This window comes from Lissotriton helveticus, chromosome 6 (assembly GCF_964261635.1).
Source record: "Lissotriton helveticus chromosome 6, aLisHel1.1, whole genome shotgun sequence".
Taxonomy (NCBI): Eukaryota; Metazoa; Chordata; class Amphibia; order Caudata; family Salamandridae; genus Lissotriton; species Lissotriton helveticus.
In genome coordinates this window covers 1,791,388,896-1,791,405,507 of record NC_136067.1, presented here as the reverse complement: position 1 = coordinate 1,791,405,507, position 16,612 = coordinate 1,791,388,896, and the positions used below count along the sequence as shown (strand labels likewise).

The following is a 16,612-nucleotide window of genomic DNA, read 5'->3' as shown; positions in this document are numbered from 1 at the left end:
ATCGGAAGTAGGGAAGGAATCATAGATAGTTGCTATTTTCTCCTCAAAGTAATCGGAAAGTCGTGTGCAAAGAGACTGAGACACTGGGGATTGGCGATTAAGAGCCTGGGGGTCAGTAAAAGTTTTGACCATGTTGAAGATCTCCCTTGCGGAGCCATGCGCCTTGCTGATCTTCTCCGCAAGGTAGCATCGTTTGTGGCTTTAGATTATTTTCCGATAATCTTTAATGGCGGCTCCATATTTGAATTTGCTGTCAGCGGAGTAGGACTGTCTCCAACAGCGTTCAAGAAGCTTACAGGCAGATTTCCATTTGCGAAGTTTATCGGAATACCAGGGCACGGCGGGAGCTGAGCGATAAGTCTTTATTGGCCGAAGAGGGGCGATGGAATCAATGGCCAGAGATACCCAGTCGTTAAGATTGGCCAATCGTGTGTCCAGGTCTAAGGCTCCTGGGGGGGGCAGCAGTGGGAAGGTGGTCAATTACACAATCCGGAGAGATCTTGCTCCAATCTCTACCAAACTCCTTGGCTAGTATCCTTGATCCATCTAGTTGATGCATGATGCCCGAAAAAGGAATAAAATAGTGATCAGACCAGATCACCGGGCTAGGCTCACTAATTGTGACATCCGAAAGGTTTGAGCAAATGAGGTCCAACGTGTGTCCAGCCTTATGTGTGGGGAGGGTAATCAGCTGATTTAATTCACAATCGTTGAGGGTCGATATAAAGTTATTGCTAGACAAATCAGATGTATCCTCCACGTGGAGATTAAAATCTCCAAGCAGGGTGAAATTTGCATAGCGGGAACTGGCTTGAAGCACGAATCTAGGAGGCAGGGTAGGTATGACGTGCTGGATTTAGGTGGCCGGTATACCAGCAGGCCAGAGCACGAGATATTGGGAGTTAGTTTTATACAAAAGGGCAGTGCTTCAATGGATTCAATTTGATCATAGGGGAAGGACGAAATCGTCCAATGAGATTTATAAATGATGGCGACTCCTCCACCGTGTTTGTCACTGTGCCGGTTGGCGCATAGGATGTTATAGCCTCTTGGAATGGCTAAACACAGTGCAGGATTGGTTTCGTCTCCTAACCACGTTTCCGTTAAAAAGAGTAGGTCCCATTTTTTTTCATTAAGGGTCTGAAAGATGTCCAGGGAGTGTTTCACAAGGGAACGACAGTTAATAAGTCCCGCCTGAAGGGTTAGGGTCTATTGGTTAATCTGTGTCGAGGAAGGGGACTTTAAAAGTGGGCATTGATGCGCTGGGGTGCTTCGCTTCTGTCTAGGGCCACATGCTTTGCAAGGGTAAGACTAGGCAGGTAGATCAGGGGGAATGGAGAGAAGGTAGGAACACTCCTTTGGTCTGAGGGAAAGCAGTTTCTGCTTGTTATACGAAATGGAGTCTAAGGGGCCAAAACCTGCAGCATCTCTGGCCCTGGCCGCGGAAAGGTCGCGGACTGGCGCAGACGGGCTTTCCTTTGGCGCGCCTTTGGCGCGCTGCCGGCGCGTCCTCTGCGTGGCCGGATGGACATGGCCATTTAAAGCGGATGAGGGTGGGAGGGAACAGGTTGTTGCACCGCTACCCGTCGAATTCCCCCAAGATGGCGGCTATTATGATGTCAATACCCCGTGGCAGCACCTAAATCGGATGCGGGGGGGGGCAGCAATGAGGTAGACACACCAGCGCTTCAGCGAGTGCAGTGAGTGAGGTAAAGTGCAGGTTTAAAATAAAGCAAAGTTCAGAATAAATCCAAATTCCACAATTACAAAGTTTTAAAAATGTTCTCTTCACTTCCCGGCTTCCGCCTCAGGAAGGAAGTATCAAGCAGTATGTGGTGCATTGGATGATGCCCTTTTTATGTGCAATATATATGTTAAATAAAGAAAAAATCCTTGAGGCACCTCACGGGGAAAACTGATCTTTTCTGAAACAAATGGGGAGAGAAAAATACACTTAGATCTGTCAGAGAGGAAGGGCTTGATCCAGTCCAGAGCCAGACCTGAGACTCCAGTGTTTACTAACCTCTCAAGAAGGGTAGGATGAGCAACTGTATGCATACAAAGCGTCAGAGAGGTCCAGTAGGATGAAGGTGGCAGATTCTCCCTCGTCCTAGATGGCTATGATGTCATCAACTACATCAGGAAGAGCTGTCTCAGGAGGTTAGCGGGTGATTAGCGTGACTTTTGATTACATTGGTTAGGTACGGGAGCAACAAGATGGGTCTTTAGTTTGTAAGAATTGGAGTGTCTATATAGATATTTGGAGCAGAGGTACTATAGGAGCATATTTCAAATTAGGTGAGTAGCTGTTGTCAATGATCTATTACACATTTGCACTAATTTAAGTGCTACAAGATCCCTAGCTAAGGCCAGGATCTGAAGTGGGCAGGGATCAAGCGGAGGGCCTGGCTTAATCAATAACATCAGAAAACTAAACATTCCTATATTCAGAAGAGGGAATGCCAATAGACAGAATTTAGAGTTGGATTCAGCAGCTGAATTACCACCACGAGTGATGCAGCTGATGATGTACGGCCTGAAGAAAGACCATACTTTCAGTATTTTATCTTTTAAAGAAACTGGACAGATTATTGCATAGAACTTGAGTGTGAATTATCGTGCTGAAGCAAGCAACTGGGGATAAAAAACACTCTTGAAGATGGAAGAAACCTTCCAAGAAGACAGCAGCGTCCTGTCCTTAAGGAGGATGGGACAACGCCCCCACATCTTTCGGACATAAACAGTGTCCTTCAGGTTGCGCAAAGGTCAGTTTGACCGACACACTTAATTTTAAGGTCAGGCAGCCAGGAAATAGCCAAGGTGGAGCAAAGGTCAGCTTAACAGACACTCTTTATTTTCAGGTCAGGCAGCCAGGAACTACACATGCAGTAAATTTGAAGGCTCCTGACTGCCTGAGCTGGACTTTGCTGGGCTGAGGATGTTACAGATACCGTGGGCATGACCTCCTCAGCTCAGCAAATGTCATTGAGACCCTCCCCCTCGTGATGAGGGAGAGCGTCAGTGATAGCCTCTACTTGAGCTGTTCAATTTTAAGCCCTGTAGTGCCTATGGCTGAGTGTCTATCACTGACACCTCTTCACAGAGTGTGTGTGGTCAACTCTCTATCTGACCCCATCCTACTCTGTGATGAGGTAGGGACTGTTGTCTCCCTCACTGGATGACCTAGGCAGCAGCCCCAACCCTCCTGGCACCTCTGACGCTTCCCCCCACCCTAGACCTGCAGCAGGCAAGTGTTTTTCATTGACTGTTTTGTGCCTACTTGTATGAATGTATGTGTATTTTTGAGCGAGTGTTGTGAATGGGTGTGTGTGTGTGTGTGCGCATGTCTGCATGTGAATGCATGGGTGTAAGGGAGTGTATGTGTGTGTGGGCACCCCTCCAAGTTGAACGTATTGTCCGCCACTGCTAGAAGACTTCTTTGATCTTTGTGGTGGTATTTCTTAGTGGCCTTATGGTAAGACAAGGGCTTTAAGTGGGCCGAGTCTCACCGGTGCTGAGCACCCACAGTATTTTAAAGGAGGCCTCGAAATGGGTCTCTATCGGGCTCCGTTTTGTGCCCTGGCACAAGCGGTCAGTTTTTTTCCGGACTGCAGTGACAGCAGGCACATCGATGTGCAGGTGCTCACACTGCTGACTTCTCACTAGTGGAGAAGTTACAACATGACGTAATGTCGGGTGAGCGTTGTAGGGGAAGGGAAATCCTCGAAAGAGAGTTCTTTTTTCGCTGGGTTTCCCTCCTCTTTTAAAATTCAGAAGCAGTAACATTGTCGTGGTGTCACCAGGACTTTAAGTGGAAGATTTTTTAATATTATATACACTCCATAGTTACTGCTTATTTATCATGTGGAACTAACAACCACTGACAAAGCCAATAGTCCTGCCTTCTTGTAGGTATGATGTTACATTAGATATCTGGATGCAATGACAGAAACACGAAAATACAAGTCGGGCAGCACACTGTGCTAAGCACAGATTTTCAGCTTATGTGTTTTTAAGCCACGTCCTTAATTACATTGGCCACACCCCTTTAAGAGACCCCCCCAGTTTTTTCATCCCACTTAAAGCCCTGGGCAAGACTCTTTAGTTTCCTCGCTGCAATCCTTCTTCTACAGATGTTCGATGGTCTTTCAATGCAGCTTATATGCTCTGAGCTCATCAGACCCCAAGGTGCTGATGGTTTAGCTCTGTGAGATTTAGTTTTCCGGGCTGGAGCTATTTTGTTCACAGACTTAGATAACCAATTGTTGAACTCCAAAGCATGTTCAAAGAATGAATCAGATCAATTCATATATAGTAAGACAGTGTATTTAACATTTGTGTCTAATCTGATGTCTCATGTATCAAATCATTACATATTTAATTATGTTTAAATCCAATAATAGGATTTAAAAACAAACAGAATAAAAAGAAATACATACAATTTGACATGCCATTAAAAACCTGGGTTTAGGAAAGCAGTATTTGACTCGCAGACGTAATTCTTTGATATTCATTACACAGAATCCACAATAAGTGAAATAGAGTAAAAAAAACGTACACAAAGTAGCGGCGTTGAGCATTCCGGTGTATGGGGTTCCCCCCAGGCATAGATAGAAGACGCCGACCCGGTCCTGGACTGCTCCATTTAAAACATCGTTATTCAGTTTTAGCAGAAAAAATACTACAAATAACCCATATATCAGGTTTTGGGAAAGTCGCATCATAATGCCAATCCTGTTTCGAGATAGGTTTCTAGTTGTTCTCCTGAAAATTCAAACGATTTGTATTGTTAATACACATTTGACATCATTAGCACATCAACAGCAGCATTCAAAATATGATTCTATTTTCTATCTGGTTTGTGACGTCTTTGCAGTAAAATCAGAGATGTAACAGACATGACATCATAAATTCCACGACCCCCTGTGTAATATCAGAAAGTGACAAACTACCGTTCATTGCCACTGATGGACCAGCACACTTTTTAATCATTTTTAGAGTTTGAACGGCGTTACCGAGTAAATTCTATATAAACAACAAGCAAATAAACCGACAAATTAGTGTATACTTAATTATATATGAGGCACGCAGCTATGCTGGTTAAATAGATTTGTTGTGGTCTCGACTACTGAAGTTGTTTGAAGATAAGGTTCAGTGCATTGCTGGTCTTTTTTTAACAGAATGAGTCTCACTCTGTTCACTTTAGTATTCATTACAAATAATTTTGAATGCTCTAAAATTAAAGATTATAGTAACTACTTCATTTGTTTTCTGTTTGAAGTTTATATTTCAAAGGGGAAAAAGAAATAATTATCCTAATTTCTCCAATTTGTGTACAGTACCTTGACATAAAAATACAGGTCAGGCCAGTAAAATACTAGGCAGTGCCAACTCTTGTCAGAGACCTTAAAGTATATTTGGGGAAATAATGGATTACTTCTTCCCTCCACTTCTGCACGGGTACCTCCACATATTACTAAATATTGAAAGGAGGTTACTTGGATGAATAACTAGCATACTTGTCAAGGAGGGTGCAACATTCAATCTTCTTGAATCTTTGCAGATCCACCCACTGTTATCAAAACTGCCCGGCACATCTTCAGCACGTCTGGGGTAAGAATATATGAGGAATGAAAAGTACAAAAATGCAGAAGGTTCCCTGAAGAAAGGCTCATTTTGGAGTTAACCTGGCAATTCAATACAAAGTTTATGCAATCTGCTCTGTCCAGGCTCCTCAGTTTCGGCAATCAGAGTTGCCAGTACTGTTTTATATTATTGTCACGATTAATAATTTCTAAGGTACTTGAAGAGGTTTTACAATGAAATGAAGAACATATGTTCATATGTGATTGGCACAGCTTGTAGGGGAAGAAGACTCTTGTGCTGTGGTTAGCTTCTACTGGAGAAGCAATTTTCAAGATTAATTGCAGTTAAAAAACAACTGAAAGGTAATTTTGAAAGTTCGAAAAAAAAGAATTCCATTGAATGGTCACTTCCAAATAGTTAATTTTGCCCAAATAGTTTAGGTGGAATGGTTTCTCAATATTGGTATTCTACAAATGTGTTTTTCTATCAGATTACTGTACATGTACATATTAGACCTGTTTTATGGCATGGTTAGAACATAATTTTTTTAGTTAGGACAGCTTCCACTGTAATTCGTTAGCCTAAAACTCATTTGAAATCCAGATATTTGCTGCTTTTACCTCACATTAGAGAAAAAAACAAAAGGTGCTTAATGTCAAGGAGGGGAGCACTTGTTATATATTTGAAGTCATCAGAGCTCATTGGTTAATTACATATCCGTTATTCATAGTTAATCATCTATGAGAAGGTATATTCACAGCCAGCCTTTGTAACGTTGCCACGGAATCTATTTTGTAACCATTGCAGTCAGTGTGTATGATAAACTGCAAAACACGACTAAAGCCGTTGCTGAATCAAAATTAAGTCCTACAGTTTACCAGTGGCAGCGAGCCACAAAATGGAAAATAAAGAAAATCTCAACTTTTTTATGGAGTTTTCAGCTGGAAGAACTAACATGGATTTATCTGCAGGAATAACGATGCTGGTTGGAGAATAAGGACCCCACATTGGCCAACTAAAGTCATCTGGATTGGGCATGTTCCTGCTGCTGGTTTTTTCTATCTAGGGCTTCTTGGATTCTTTGCTTATTTTAGGTTCAAGTGGACTGATGTTGAACCAGTTTTGATTAATCTGTTGCAGAAATGCCTAAGAACAGTGTTCAAGCATCATTCCTGATTTATGTATCAACTTTGTGCGGTTTTGAGCGTTGTTGGTTAAAGTGTAAAGAGGAAGCCACACACATATGTCTAATAGGATAAAAGGAAAAGTTCAATAGAATAGGCTGGATAGTGTGAATGGCAAGTATTTCATCGACAGCAATTAAGCGGTAAGGATTAGGATGTTGTTGCTCCAGTACAGCACTGCAATCACTCCTACACCCCAGTATAATTCATCCAGATTTATAGGAAAATTGATGTGACTATGCGATTCTGTTGGGTCCTTACACCAACACCTCGTGTGGTTCAAGAAAAGTTATTAAAGGGATAAATTTACCAAACCTGAAGATGGATTTCAGAGTTGGCATTCAATGCTTAGTGCTACCCCTGGTGGCTGTTGTATGAACCAATTCAGGATAATACTGTGATCAACCTGTAGGGTTCTCCACACCCAGTCTTATGTGGTTAATGTGCATCCAGCAAATGCGGGTATCATCAGGTAGATATGTACTAGGTGTTCAATGATTGCACTATTCTGAGTTTCAGACCTCCCAATGCAGGCTAACATAGTGAAACTGCATGTTTTACTGTTATGATGTGTGCAACCTGTTATGATATGTGTTAGCATGAAATATGTGCTGTCTGTCTGCACAGTTTGCACCAGATTTAACCTGGGGTTAACTGTTCGAATAATCTGCTGTAGCGTGTGTAATTACTACCTGAATCATTAACCTGATTCTAGTGCAAACAGCACATTGCACCTAAGTTGAGACTGGCATGCGAAGACCAATGAGGCCCTAGGCCTTTCCTTTCGGGCCATTATTATTATTAAAAGGAGTGTGTGATAACAAAAGCAGTCCAGTGCCACAACTCTTTTTGGTGAAGTTGTGTGTTAACAGACTCCTTACCTTAAAAGCATCACCAGTTTGGAAAATGCGTTGGGGGCGTCTTTGTTTTTTAAAGCCACCTGGAGCTTCTCCTTCGAACTCTTTGCGTATTCAATATCTTCCAGAGTCTTTTGATAGAGGGCTGTGTTTCTGTAAGCAGATGCAAGGGATTGCACTCTGTTGTAAGTCTCAATTTCACGTTCTGGACTTCTAGTGTCCACAGATGTCAGGTCCACTGTAAAAAAGTTCAATAGTTAAACCATTTAGAATATCCATTGCCTGAATTAAAACCATTCAATTTAGGCTAGAATAATAGACCTTCTGTACTTTGTTATAGTTCACATGTTTCAAGCACTTTGTATTCTTTTTCTTCTTAGGTAGGCTAAGCGGGGCTTGCTGGCTACTGCATAGAGGTGCAATGGAGTACATCCATTAATAAAGTACTTGATGTATAGTTTACAAGAAAAAGCAAAGGTGCACCACTCAACAACACTTTATCAACAAATATCCCCACATGAGTCCAATGTTTGAAGAATCATACTCCAATGGTGGGCACCACTACCGCTCCCACTTTTTCTAAAGAGCAGTCCTCACGACCAAGGTAAAAAAAAATTCACTGACTATACCCTCTAGATCCCGGGTAAGTTAGAAGGTAAATGGCTTCTGTGCCATCGGGGTTTTCTAACCGCCGCATGCAAGCAGTCCACGTCTTGGTTCTTGCGCCAACCTGGATCTAGAGGCTATAGTTTAATTGCGAGGTTATAGATACTTTGAACTTCACAACGCAAATGCACTTAGAACAAGAACAATACACCTGAAAATTCTATCATCTAATGAGCCCTGATGAAGTCCTAGGGGGTGTGTGTTACATATACACTTGGTGTTTATGTTTGGGTTTGCTATTTTCTTTTTTTTTGTACTAGTCTGGTGCCCTCAAGTCTGGTGCCCTGTGACTTGATGAGCTCAACGTATTCTCTCCGATGGGAGAAAGTGGTTGTGTGCCACTACATTGAAAAAGTGGCAGAACTCCCTTCGGCATCTGGAAAGGGGGGAGTCGACCACACACCCAACAATTAGTGGCATTGCTGGTCTGGTGTGAGTAATGTAACATGCGGACAAAGGAATTATTTCGCATAGCGAGGCGGTAAGAGAGTTCATGAGGAGGCAGATCACTAAACGTGTGCTCTACTGTAGCATTAGCAGACTTATTTACATGAAGAACTGGGAAATACAAGAAAAATGCATAACTGGTGCAGGAAATCATAATGCTGAGAAATAATATGAAACATAGAAAAATGATACATCGGATTGAGTTTTGACTAACTCTCTCACTATGGGGGTCTATTTTATACATGTCAGAAACAGTCTAACCGTTTCACCTAGGGGAGGACTTAGACAATCAAACTGACTCACTTATTTTACTAGACCGGAGTTTTAACTTATACTCCTGTTGCGGAGTTTTTTCTAACAGGGGAGGGTTTGTAGCAATGTCTTTTGCGGGACAGTCCTTGAGAACAATATTTTGGCAATCCTTCAAATCCTGGGAAATGTTCTTTAAGACGGGTTTCAGTCCATTGAATTGTTTTACATGAGAAAGGTGCACCCAGCCTTTGCGACCTTCCAACTTCACGGCTGTACGGGTGGTGAGGAGGACCTGTCGGGGCTCTTTCCAGCGAGGCTCCAGCGGACTTGATCTGTCGAAATTCCTCACCAATACCATGGATCCTGGAACGATTTCATGCGGTGCCACCTCGGTATTGTCTGGAAATGCGGCGGCAACCTGTGAACGACATGAGTTGAGGGCAGACATCAAGGAAGCTAGGTAATCTGTCAGCATATTACTTGAAACATCGGTAATACTTCGGGGTCTAGGAGTACCCCACATATTTGGGGGGCGGCCGAATACGACCTCATACGGGGACAGACCTGATCTGGAATGTGCGACCATGCGCATATAAAATAAAGCGACTGGCAGAGCTACTAGCCAGTCCACACCTTTCTCTTTACACACTTTGGCGATTCGGATTTTCAGAGTCTGGTTATGTCTCTCTACAAGACCGGCTGCTTCAGGATGGCGTACACAATGAAACTTCCACTGGTACCCTAACAACAGGGAAACATGCTTCATGAGTTCAGATGAGAATGGCTGGCCGTTGTCAGAATATACGACTCTAGGGAGTCCATAACGAGGGAAAAACTCACGAACCAACTGCTTAGCAGTGGTCGCGGCTGTGTAATCTGGGACTGGATATGCTTCTGTCCACCTGGACAAAGCGCATACAACTACAAGGACATACTTGAAACCTCGACATCGCTCCATCTGAATATAATCCATCTGGAGGACTTCAAAAGGGTGGTCAGGGGGCTGGAATCCACCTTGTTCCACCGGGACACTTTTACCTGGATTAAACTGACAACATATCATACAGGTACGGACTTTCTGCTTGGCTGCAGCTCGTAAATGCTTGTTGAACCAAATGTTCTGGATACTGTCTAACATAGCTTTTTCTCCTAAATGTGCTGGACTATGTGCGGTATTAATAATGACTTGAACCATAGAGTCGGGGAGAAACCATGTGGCTCTACCCTTCGTTAACCATCCTTGATCTGTCTGGACCCCTCCTTGTTCGGACCATTTCTTGATTTCTTCGGGAGTAGCATGTAACTGGATATCTATGACATCTTGTGTAGGGTCCTTAACTGTCATGCATGTAATCGGATCTGGAGTGTGTGTCATGTTAACTGGAATGTCTAGAGTCTGTGCTGTGAGCTTGGCTGTGCGATCTGCTAGATCGTTACCTTGAGAAATGGTGTCAGTAACTTTCGTATGTGCTTTGCACTTCATGATAGCGATAGATGTCGGTAAATGTATGGCATCTAACAGAGCTTGAATAAGGAGACCATGCTGAATCTTGGTTCCATGAGAAGTCATGAAACCTCTCTCCTGCCAGAGCACTCCGAAGTCGTGTACAACTCCAAATGCGTAACGTGAATCTGTGTAAACATTAACTTTCAAGTTCTTGGCGTGTATGCAGGCTTGTGTCAGAGCAACTAGCTCTGCTGCTTGAGCGGACAGGGTATCAATACGGTGTGTTTCAATAACTTCAGTGTCAGTAGTCACTGCATACGCGGCGACTAGTTCTCCTGTACTTGTTCTCATACATGAACCATCCACATAAAGTGTTAGGTCGGGATCTGGTAACGGAATATCTGTCAGATCTTGTCTTGGCTTTGTCGTAATGTTAACTACTTCCACACAGTCATGTGTGGCAGAATTCGAAGTAACTGATGGTAACAGTGTAGCAGGGTTCAGGATGTTGCAGCGTCTGATTTCTATGTGTGGCTGGAACAATGTCAATTCATAACCTGTTAAACGTGCAATTGTCAAGTGCTGAGTTTGTGTTCGGTTTAAAAGAACTTCCACGGAATGTGGAACTTGTACTGTCAAGGAGTGTCCTAAGACTATGGAATCACTTTGTCTGATAGCTAGTGCTGTGGCTGCAACTGACTTGAGGCACGCAGGCAGAGCCTGGGCTACAGGATCTAATGTGCTTGAAAAATAAGCACAGGGCTTGTATTGTCCTGCTTGATCTTGTGTGAGAACAGATAATGCTGTACCTTCGCGTTCAGTAACGAAAAGTGTAAAAGGCTTACTGTAGTCCGGTGTCGCTAGAACTGGAGCTTGGCATAGGGTTTTCTTTAACTCATTGAAACTAAGTGTATGTTCAGATGTCCAAGGGAGGACAGTCGATACGGCTGCCTCCTGTGTCGTTAACTGTATCAGTGGTTTGGCTAGAAATGCATACTGAGGAATCCATTGTCTGCAGTAAGAAGTAAGGCCAATAAAAGCACGTACCTCCTTCTGGGTCTTGGGCTGAGGAAGACTCGCTATTAACTGGATACGGTCTGGTGTCAACTGCCTACCCCTCTTGGACAGTAAGTGTCCTAAGTAGACCACTTGCTGGACACAGAATTGAAGCTTAGAAGGGGACACCTTGTGCCCCATCTCGGCTAAGAAATACAGAACTGTCAGTGATGCTCGCTCGCAAGCACGTTCAGAACGGGCTGTGATCAGTAGATCATCGACATACTGGAGCAGGGCAGTGTCAGTTGGCATGTGAATGTTGTCTAGTTGTCTTTTAAGTGCTTGACTATAAATACTAGGACTTTCTGTGAAACCTTGAGGAGCTCGTGTGAACATATAGCTCCTTCCATTTAAACAAAATCCGAAAAGGAACTGGCTGTCTGGATGAATAGGGACACTGAAAAATGCGTTCTTGAGGTCGATTACAGTAAAGAACGTGGCTTCGGAATCAATGGCTGTCAATAGGGAAGAGATGTCTGGGACAACTGGGTACTGCGGAATAATACATTTATTAAGCTCTCGTAGGTCAATCACTAATCGGTATACTGGGGGTGCATTTGGATCAGTACGTTTCATGACTGGAATGATCGGAGAATTACGTACATTGGAGTCAGTTTCTACAACCACTCCTTGAGCAATAAGCTCGTCAATAATTTTGGATAAGGCTGCTACAGCCTCAGGTGGCAATCTGTACTGTCTGATTCGTGGTAACACTACGCCTGGCTTGAGAGTCACACGATAGGGTGTGATTTGCATGTAACCTACATCAGTTGGACCTTGCGCCCATAAGTGCTGCGGAACATTAGACAGTCTTGAATCAAAATCTCGTAATACATAGTGACCCTTAAAGTCACGTAGGAACAATCGTATTCCCTCTGGGGAACAGCATATAACTGCACCTAACTCTTTCAGTGTTTTAATGCCTAATAGATTTTCTGGACATGACTTAGTAAGTAACAGATCAGTAGTGCGGGACAATGGACCTACTTCTAGAGAAACTGGTTTTGAAATCTCATTTACGATAGGTTTTCCTGAGAATCCAAGGGAAACATTTCTTGAGCCTGAGAGCGGAGCCCCTGGAACTTCGGCGTGACTAATTGTGGTCCTACTTGCCCCTGTATCAATCAAAAACTTTCTGTCTTTCCCTAATACCTGACTGTGAACATAGGGACCTTCTTGATCTACAGGTATCTCGATGAGAGGCAAGCCTACCTCCCTCTCTAGGCTGTTTCATGAATACTGCTGGTACTCTGGATACTCAGACTGTGCATACTGGTACATCTGCGATGTAACATGCTGTGTTGCAGCAATAGGCTGCGGTGCGGTAACTGTCTGTTGTGCATTCTGTGGCTGAGGAATCTGTGAAACTTGTTCTTGTCTAGGCGGACGTGGTCTTTCTTTAGTCTTACCAGTAGCTATGTTGTGTTTCAGAACTGCACACTCATTTATAAAATGACCTGGCTGTTTACAATAATTGCAGTTCCCTTTAACGGGAGCTGCAGGATGATTGGCTTGATTCGGACCCCTCTTCTGACTGTCTTGAGGAACAGATTGTGCAACTAGTACTTTCATTTTCGTGTCTTTCATACGTTTTCTTTCGTGTTCTTGTTCTTCTCTGATTCTATTCTGGTGGTATTGAAGCATCTGCAACATCTGGGACGGGGTATTAGCTTGCCAGGTACTTTCGACTTTCAGAACTCGATTTTTAATTTGTGGGCTTGAATTCTCGACTAATTTAGTAACAAAAAGGTGAGGGTATGACTCACTACTTGTCTTGAGGCCACTGTTGATGCTAAAACATTTTTCAAATCTAGAATAAAAATCACTGATATCTTCGTCTTGTTTCTGTTTACAGGCTGAGATTGCATCCCAGTCTTCTTTTCTAGTTGTCAATAATCTGGGTAAAACTTGTATTAATAATTCCGGTAATTCTTTACATTTATCTCCAAGACCGGTACCTGGTACTCGTGCCTTGTCTTCAGCTTCTAGAACTGCCCAATCGATCTTTTTCTCCCCCACCTCCCATTCTTTTTCCTTGAGCTTTTCATACACCCCTGCGGGCAGAAGAACCTTTAACATTTTAATTATATCTGGATACGTGTATTCTCCCATACGGAGCATGTCTTTTAATTCTCTATGGAACCCTGCTGGATCTTTGTCATGACAGGGAATTAATTTCTTCATCTCGAGGAGTTCCATCTTTGTAATCGGAGTGTAAACAAACACTCGTTCTAGTTCGCCACCCGTTCCTCTGACTGGGTGGACTTCTCGTAACGGATTCTGTCTCTCCATGTAAAATGGTTTACTTTCTGGGGGTGAGACATGAACAAAATGCGGGTTCAAAAACGTTCTATATTTGTGGCGCTGTTCTAGAATGACACTAATTAAATCGGTACCTAGACCTTTCCATCTATACTGGAGTAACTCGTTCAGGACATCATGTAACGGGCCTGGATCAGAGTGCTGACCCTCATACAATGTAATGAGGTGCTGAATCATATACATACCCACCAGTCGTTGCTCGGCTGGGGGCATTTTCAGAAACATCTGTGCCACTATTTCGTCTGGAAAAGTGGTAGAATCAGTAATCCATCGGACTGCTGATCGGGCTAGTTCTTGTTCATGCATGGTACTTAACTCACTGTAACCGATTCGTGATTCCAGAATGTGATCGATAGCTTGAAACACTTGTTCTAGTGAACCTTGTTCTGGTGCTGGATGATGGAAAATAGACTTGTGTTCTAGGCGTAAATGGCGATCTGGAAATCTAGGTTTTCCTACATACGCTATTCTGGCGGGATTCTCGTCCTCTACCTCTTCAGTATCAGAGTTACTTTCTTTCTCGCTTACTTGTGCTGCTTTACGCTGTTCGTGTAATTTTATTATTTCTCTACGGATTTTCTTGTACATACTCTCCATAGCACCGACGGTCTTGTGCTTACCCTCGGCTATATTATCACTCCACCTTGTCAGGATTTTCATTTCGGCCGGATCTTTAGACGGGTAATCTTGTTCTCTTATTAGACAATTGATCAGAAACTTTAATATCATGAGCTGGATCTCGGCTTTCCTTTGAGACATGGCCTCGCTAATACTTTCTGGATCATCCCCTGTACGGATGAAACGATATATTCTGTCTAGATCTTCTTTCATATTCGGTAAGGTGACTAGATACTCGGCCACCTTTCTTACGCGGAATGAATATAAAACCATATTATCCTCGCCTGGGACTGGATCATAGCCGCATTCGGCAAGGGATTTTCTTATTTCTGCTACAGTCTGATGTCTGGGCGTACGCTGTGACGCTTGTGCATGTAATTCGGCTGTCGTTAAACGCTTGTGTGGCGGCGGGGTTTGAGGAGTACCTCCCCCTGCGGCCCCTAAACTAGAGTCGTCTACTGAGGCTCTTCGTCCTGGCAGAGTGGGAAATGGAAATGTAGGCTGGACTTGTATGGCGGGCTGGACCGGGGGTACCGTAACAGGTACTCCGGTGTCTGGAGGAGCGGGAAGTGCCTGATTTACAGGGACTGGCGGAGCGCGAACAGGATTTGCATATTCTGGGACTGTGTCGTCCAAATAGGACGAAATAAAAATATCAGCTGCGGTCTGTTTGTGACGTAGCTTGGTCGGAACTAATGGTGGCGGGAAATTACTGGATGCCTCTGGGGTCGCTTTTGGCAAGCCCTCGGCAAAGAGAGGATACATACCCCTAATAAGGGCATGCCTCTGTCTGTCTGACTGTTCGGCTTTGACTTGTTCACCTATCTCGATTAGTTCTTTTTCTTGTGCTTGTTCTAAGGATTCTCTACTTAATTCTGACTTTCTGATTTCCTTTTCAGTTCTTTTATGAGCTTCTTTGCGCCATAACTCGATGGCATCTTTCTATGACTGTCTGGCTTTCTTTTTCCATAATGCTTCTTCTACTCGCATGATGCATTCGGCATCCCATGTACCCGATACGGGCCATCTATACTTTTCTTCTAACTGTTTGGTATACTCTACCCATAAATCTAGATATAATATGGCGCTTATGCCATGCTTCTGATACATAAAATGACCTGGACTGTCCCTAGGCGGAACTGGAACTGCTGCTTCCAGCAGACCCTTTCTGGTTTTTAACTGACGTAATTTCGAAAAGAGCGGCATGACTGAACTATAATCTAGACACAATACAATACACAATAAACACGATACTTATTCCCCATTCATACCACGACATTAAAATACATGAAGAACATTTAAAAATAACAGTTCGAACAGAATACTACCTGGAATACGGAACACAGAATACATGAATTTTCTCGAGAACAGAACTGACTAGAACAGGAACTAGATGCACTGCTGAAACAGTACGAAACTTACCGGTCTCATAAAGAGACACGTCAGGACCCGCATCCACCGAAGTGGACACTTCGTTTGTGGGTCTGTGTACCACCAACCCACGGACCAGAGTCAATTAGATTGACCCTGTCTAGATACCACCCCAGTAACGGTACTCACCGGGCAGCAAGAACGGAAGGCCTCGGACTGGACTGGACTGCTACGACGACGGACGACGAACTTCGGACTTCAGTTACGGGTGGACCTCCGGATACCTCGGACCTTGAACTCTCGGCTTGGGCTCTGGTCGGGACTCGCCGCGTTCCTCCACCGTCTCGTTTGGATGCTGGACCGCCTCCTCCGTCTCCTCCGTGGGCCTGAGGGATACTTGAAGCAGAAATATCTGCCGGTGCGCAGAAGAGTTCCGTCACGACTGCAGAGGGTCAGGGGGTCGGCGTGGCTTCACCGACGCGTGGGGAAAGGGCAAGTCCCTATTCGGGCGCCATTATGTGGTAAATAAATAAATAATACCCTATTTTTGAATGTATAAATGAATAACAGATAGCTCAATAAATAAGAGTCAAAATTCGAGGTAGTAGGAGTTTCGCAGGTTTATTACAGCATAAAGGACAGGAACAGGACAACCTGCATAGGAATAGGATGGCAGGGCCCAGCAGCTGCTGGGGCTGGATCTGGGATGAGCGCGCTAGCAGTTAATAACAATACACAAGCATATATAGTAAAACAGTTGCATTACAGTACATATGATAGGCGGAGCAGTGGGTGTGACGCGTAGC

At 43.7% G+C, this 16,612-nt stretch overlaps 1 protein-coding gene across 2 annotated transcripts in view; it reads right to left on the bottom strand.

The window, feature by feature from the left end:
* The window catches only part of ABCG5 (ATP binding cassette subfamily G member 5), a 170,366-nt gene that overhangs the window by 86,053 nt on the left and 67,701 nt on the right, over nt 1–16,612 (bottom strand). For both annotated transcript variants that reach the window (XM_078649685.1, XM_078649686.1), the window contains exons 8-9: nt 7,652–7,865; nt 4,559–4,764 (exon numbers count right to left, since the gene is read on the bottom strand). In XM_078649685.1, coding sequence (XP_078505811.1) covers nt 4,559–4,764; nt 7,652–7,865 — 420 coding nt within the window. The remainder of the gene's footprint in view (nt 1–4,558; nt 4,765–7,651; nt 7,866–16,612) is intronic.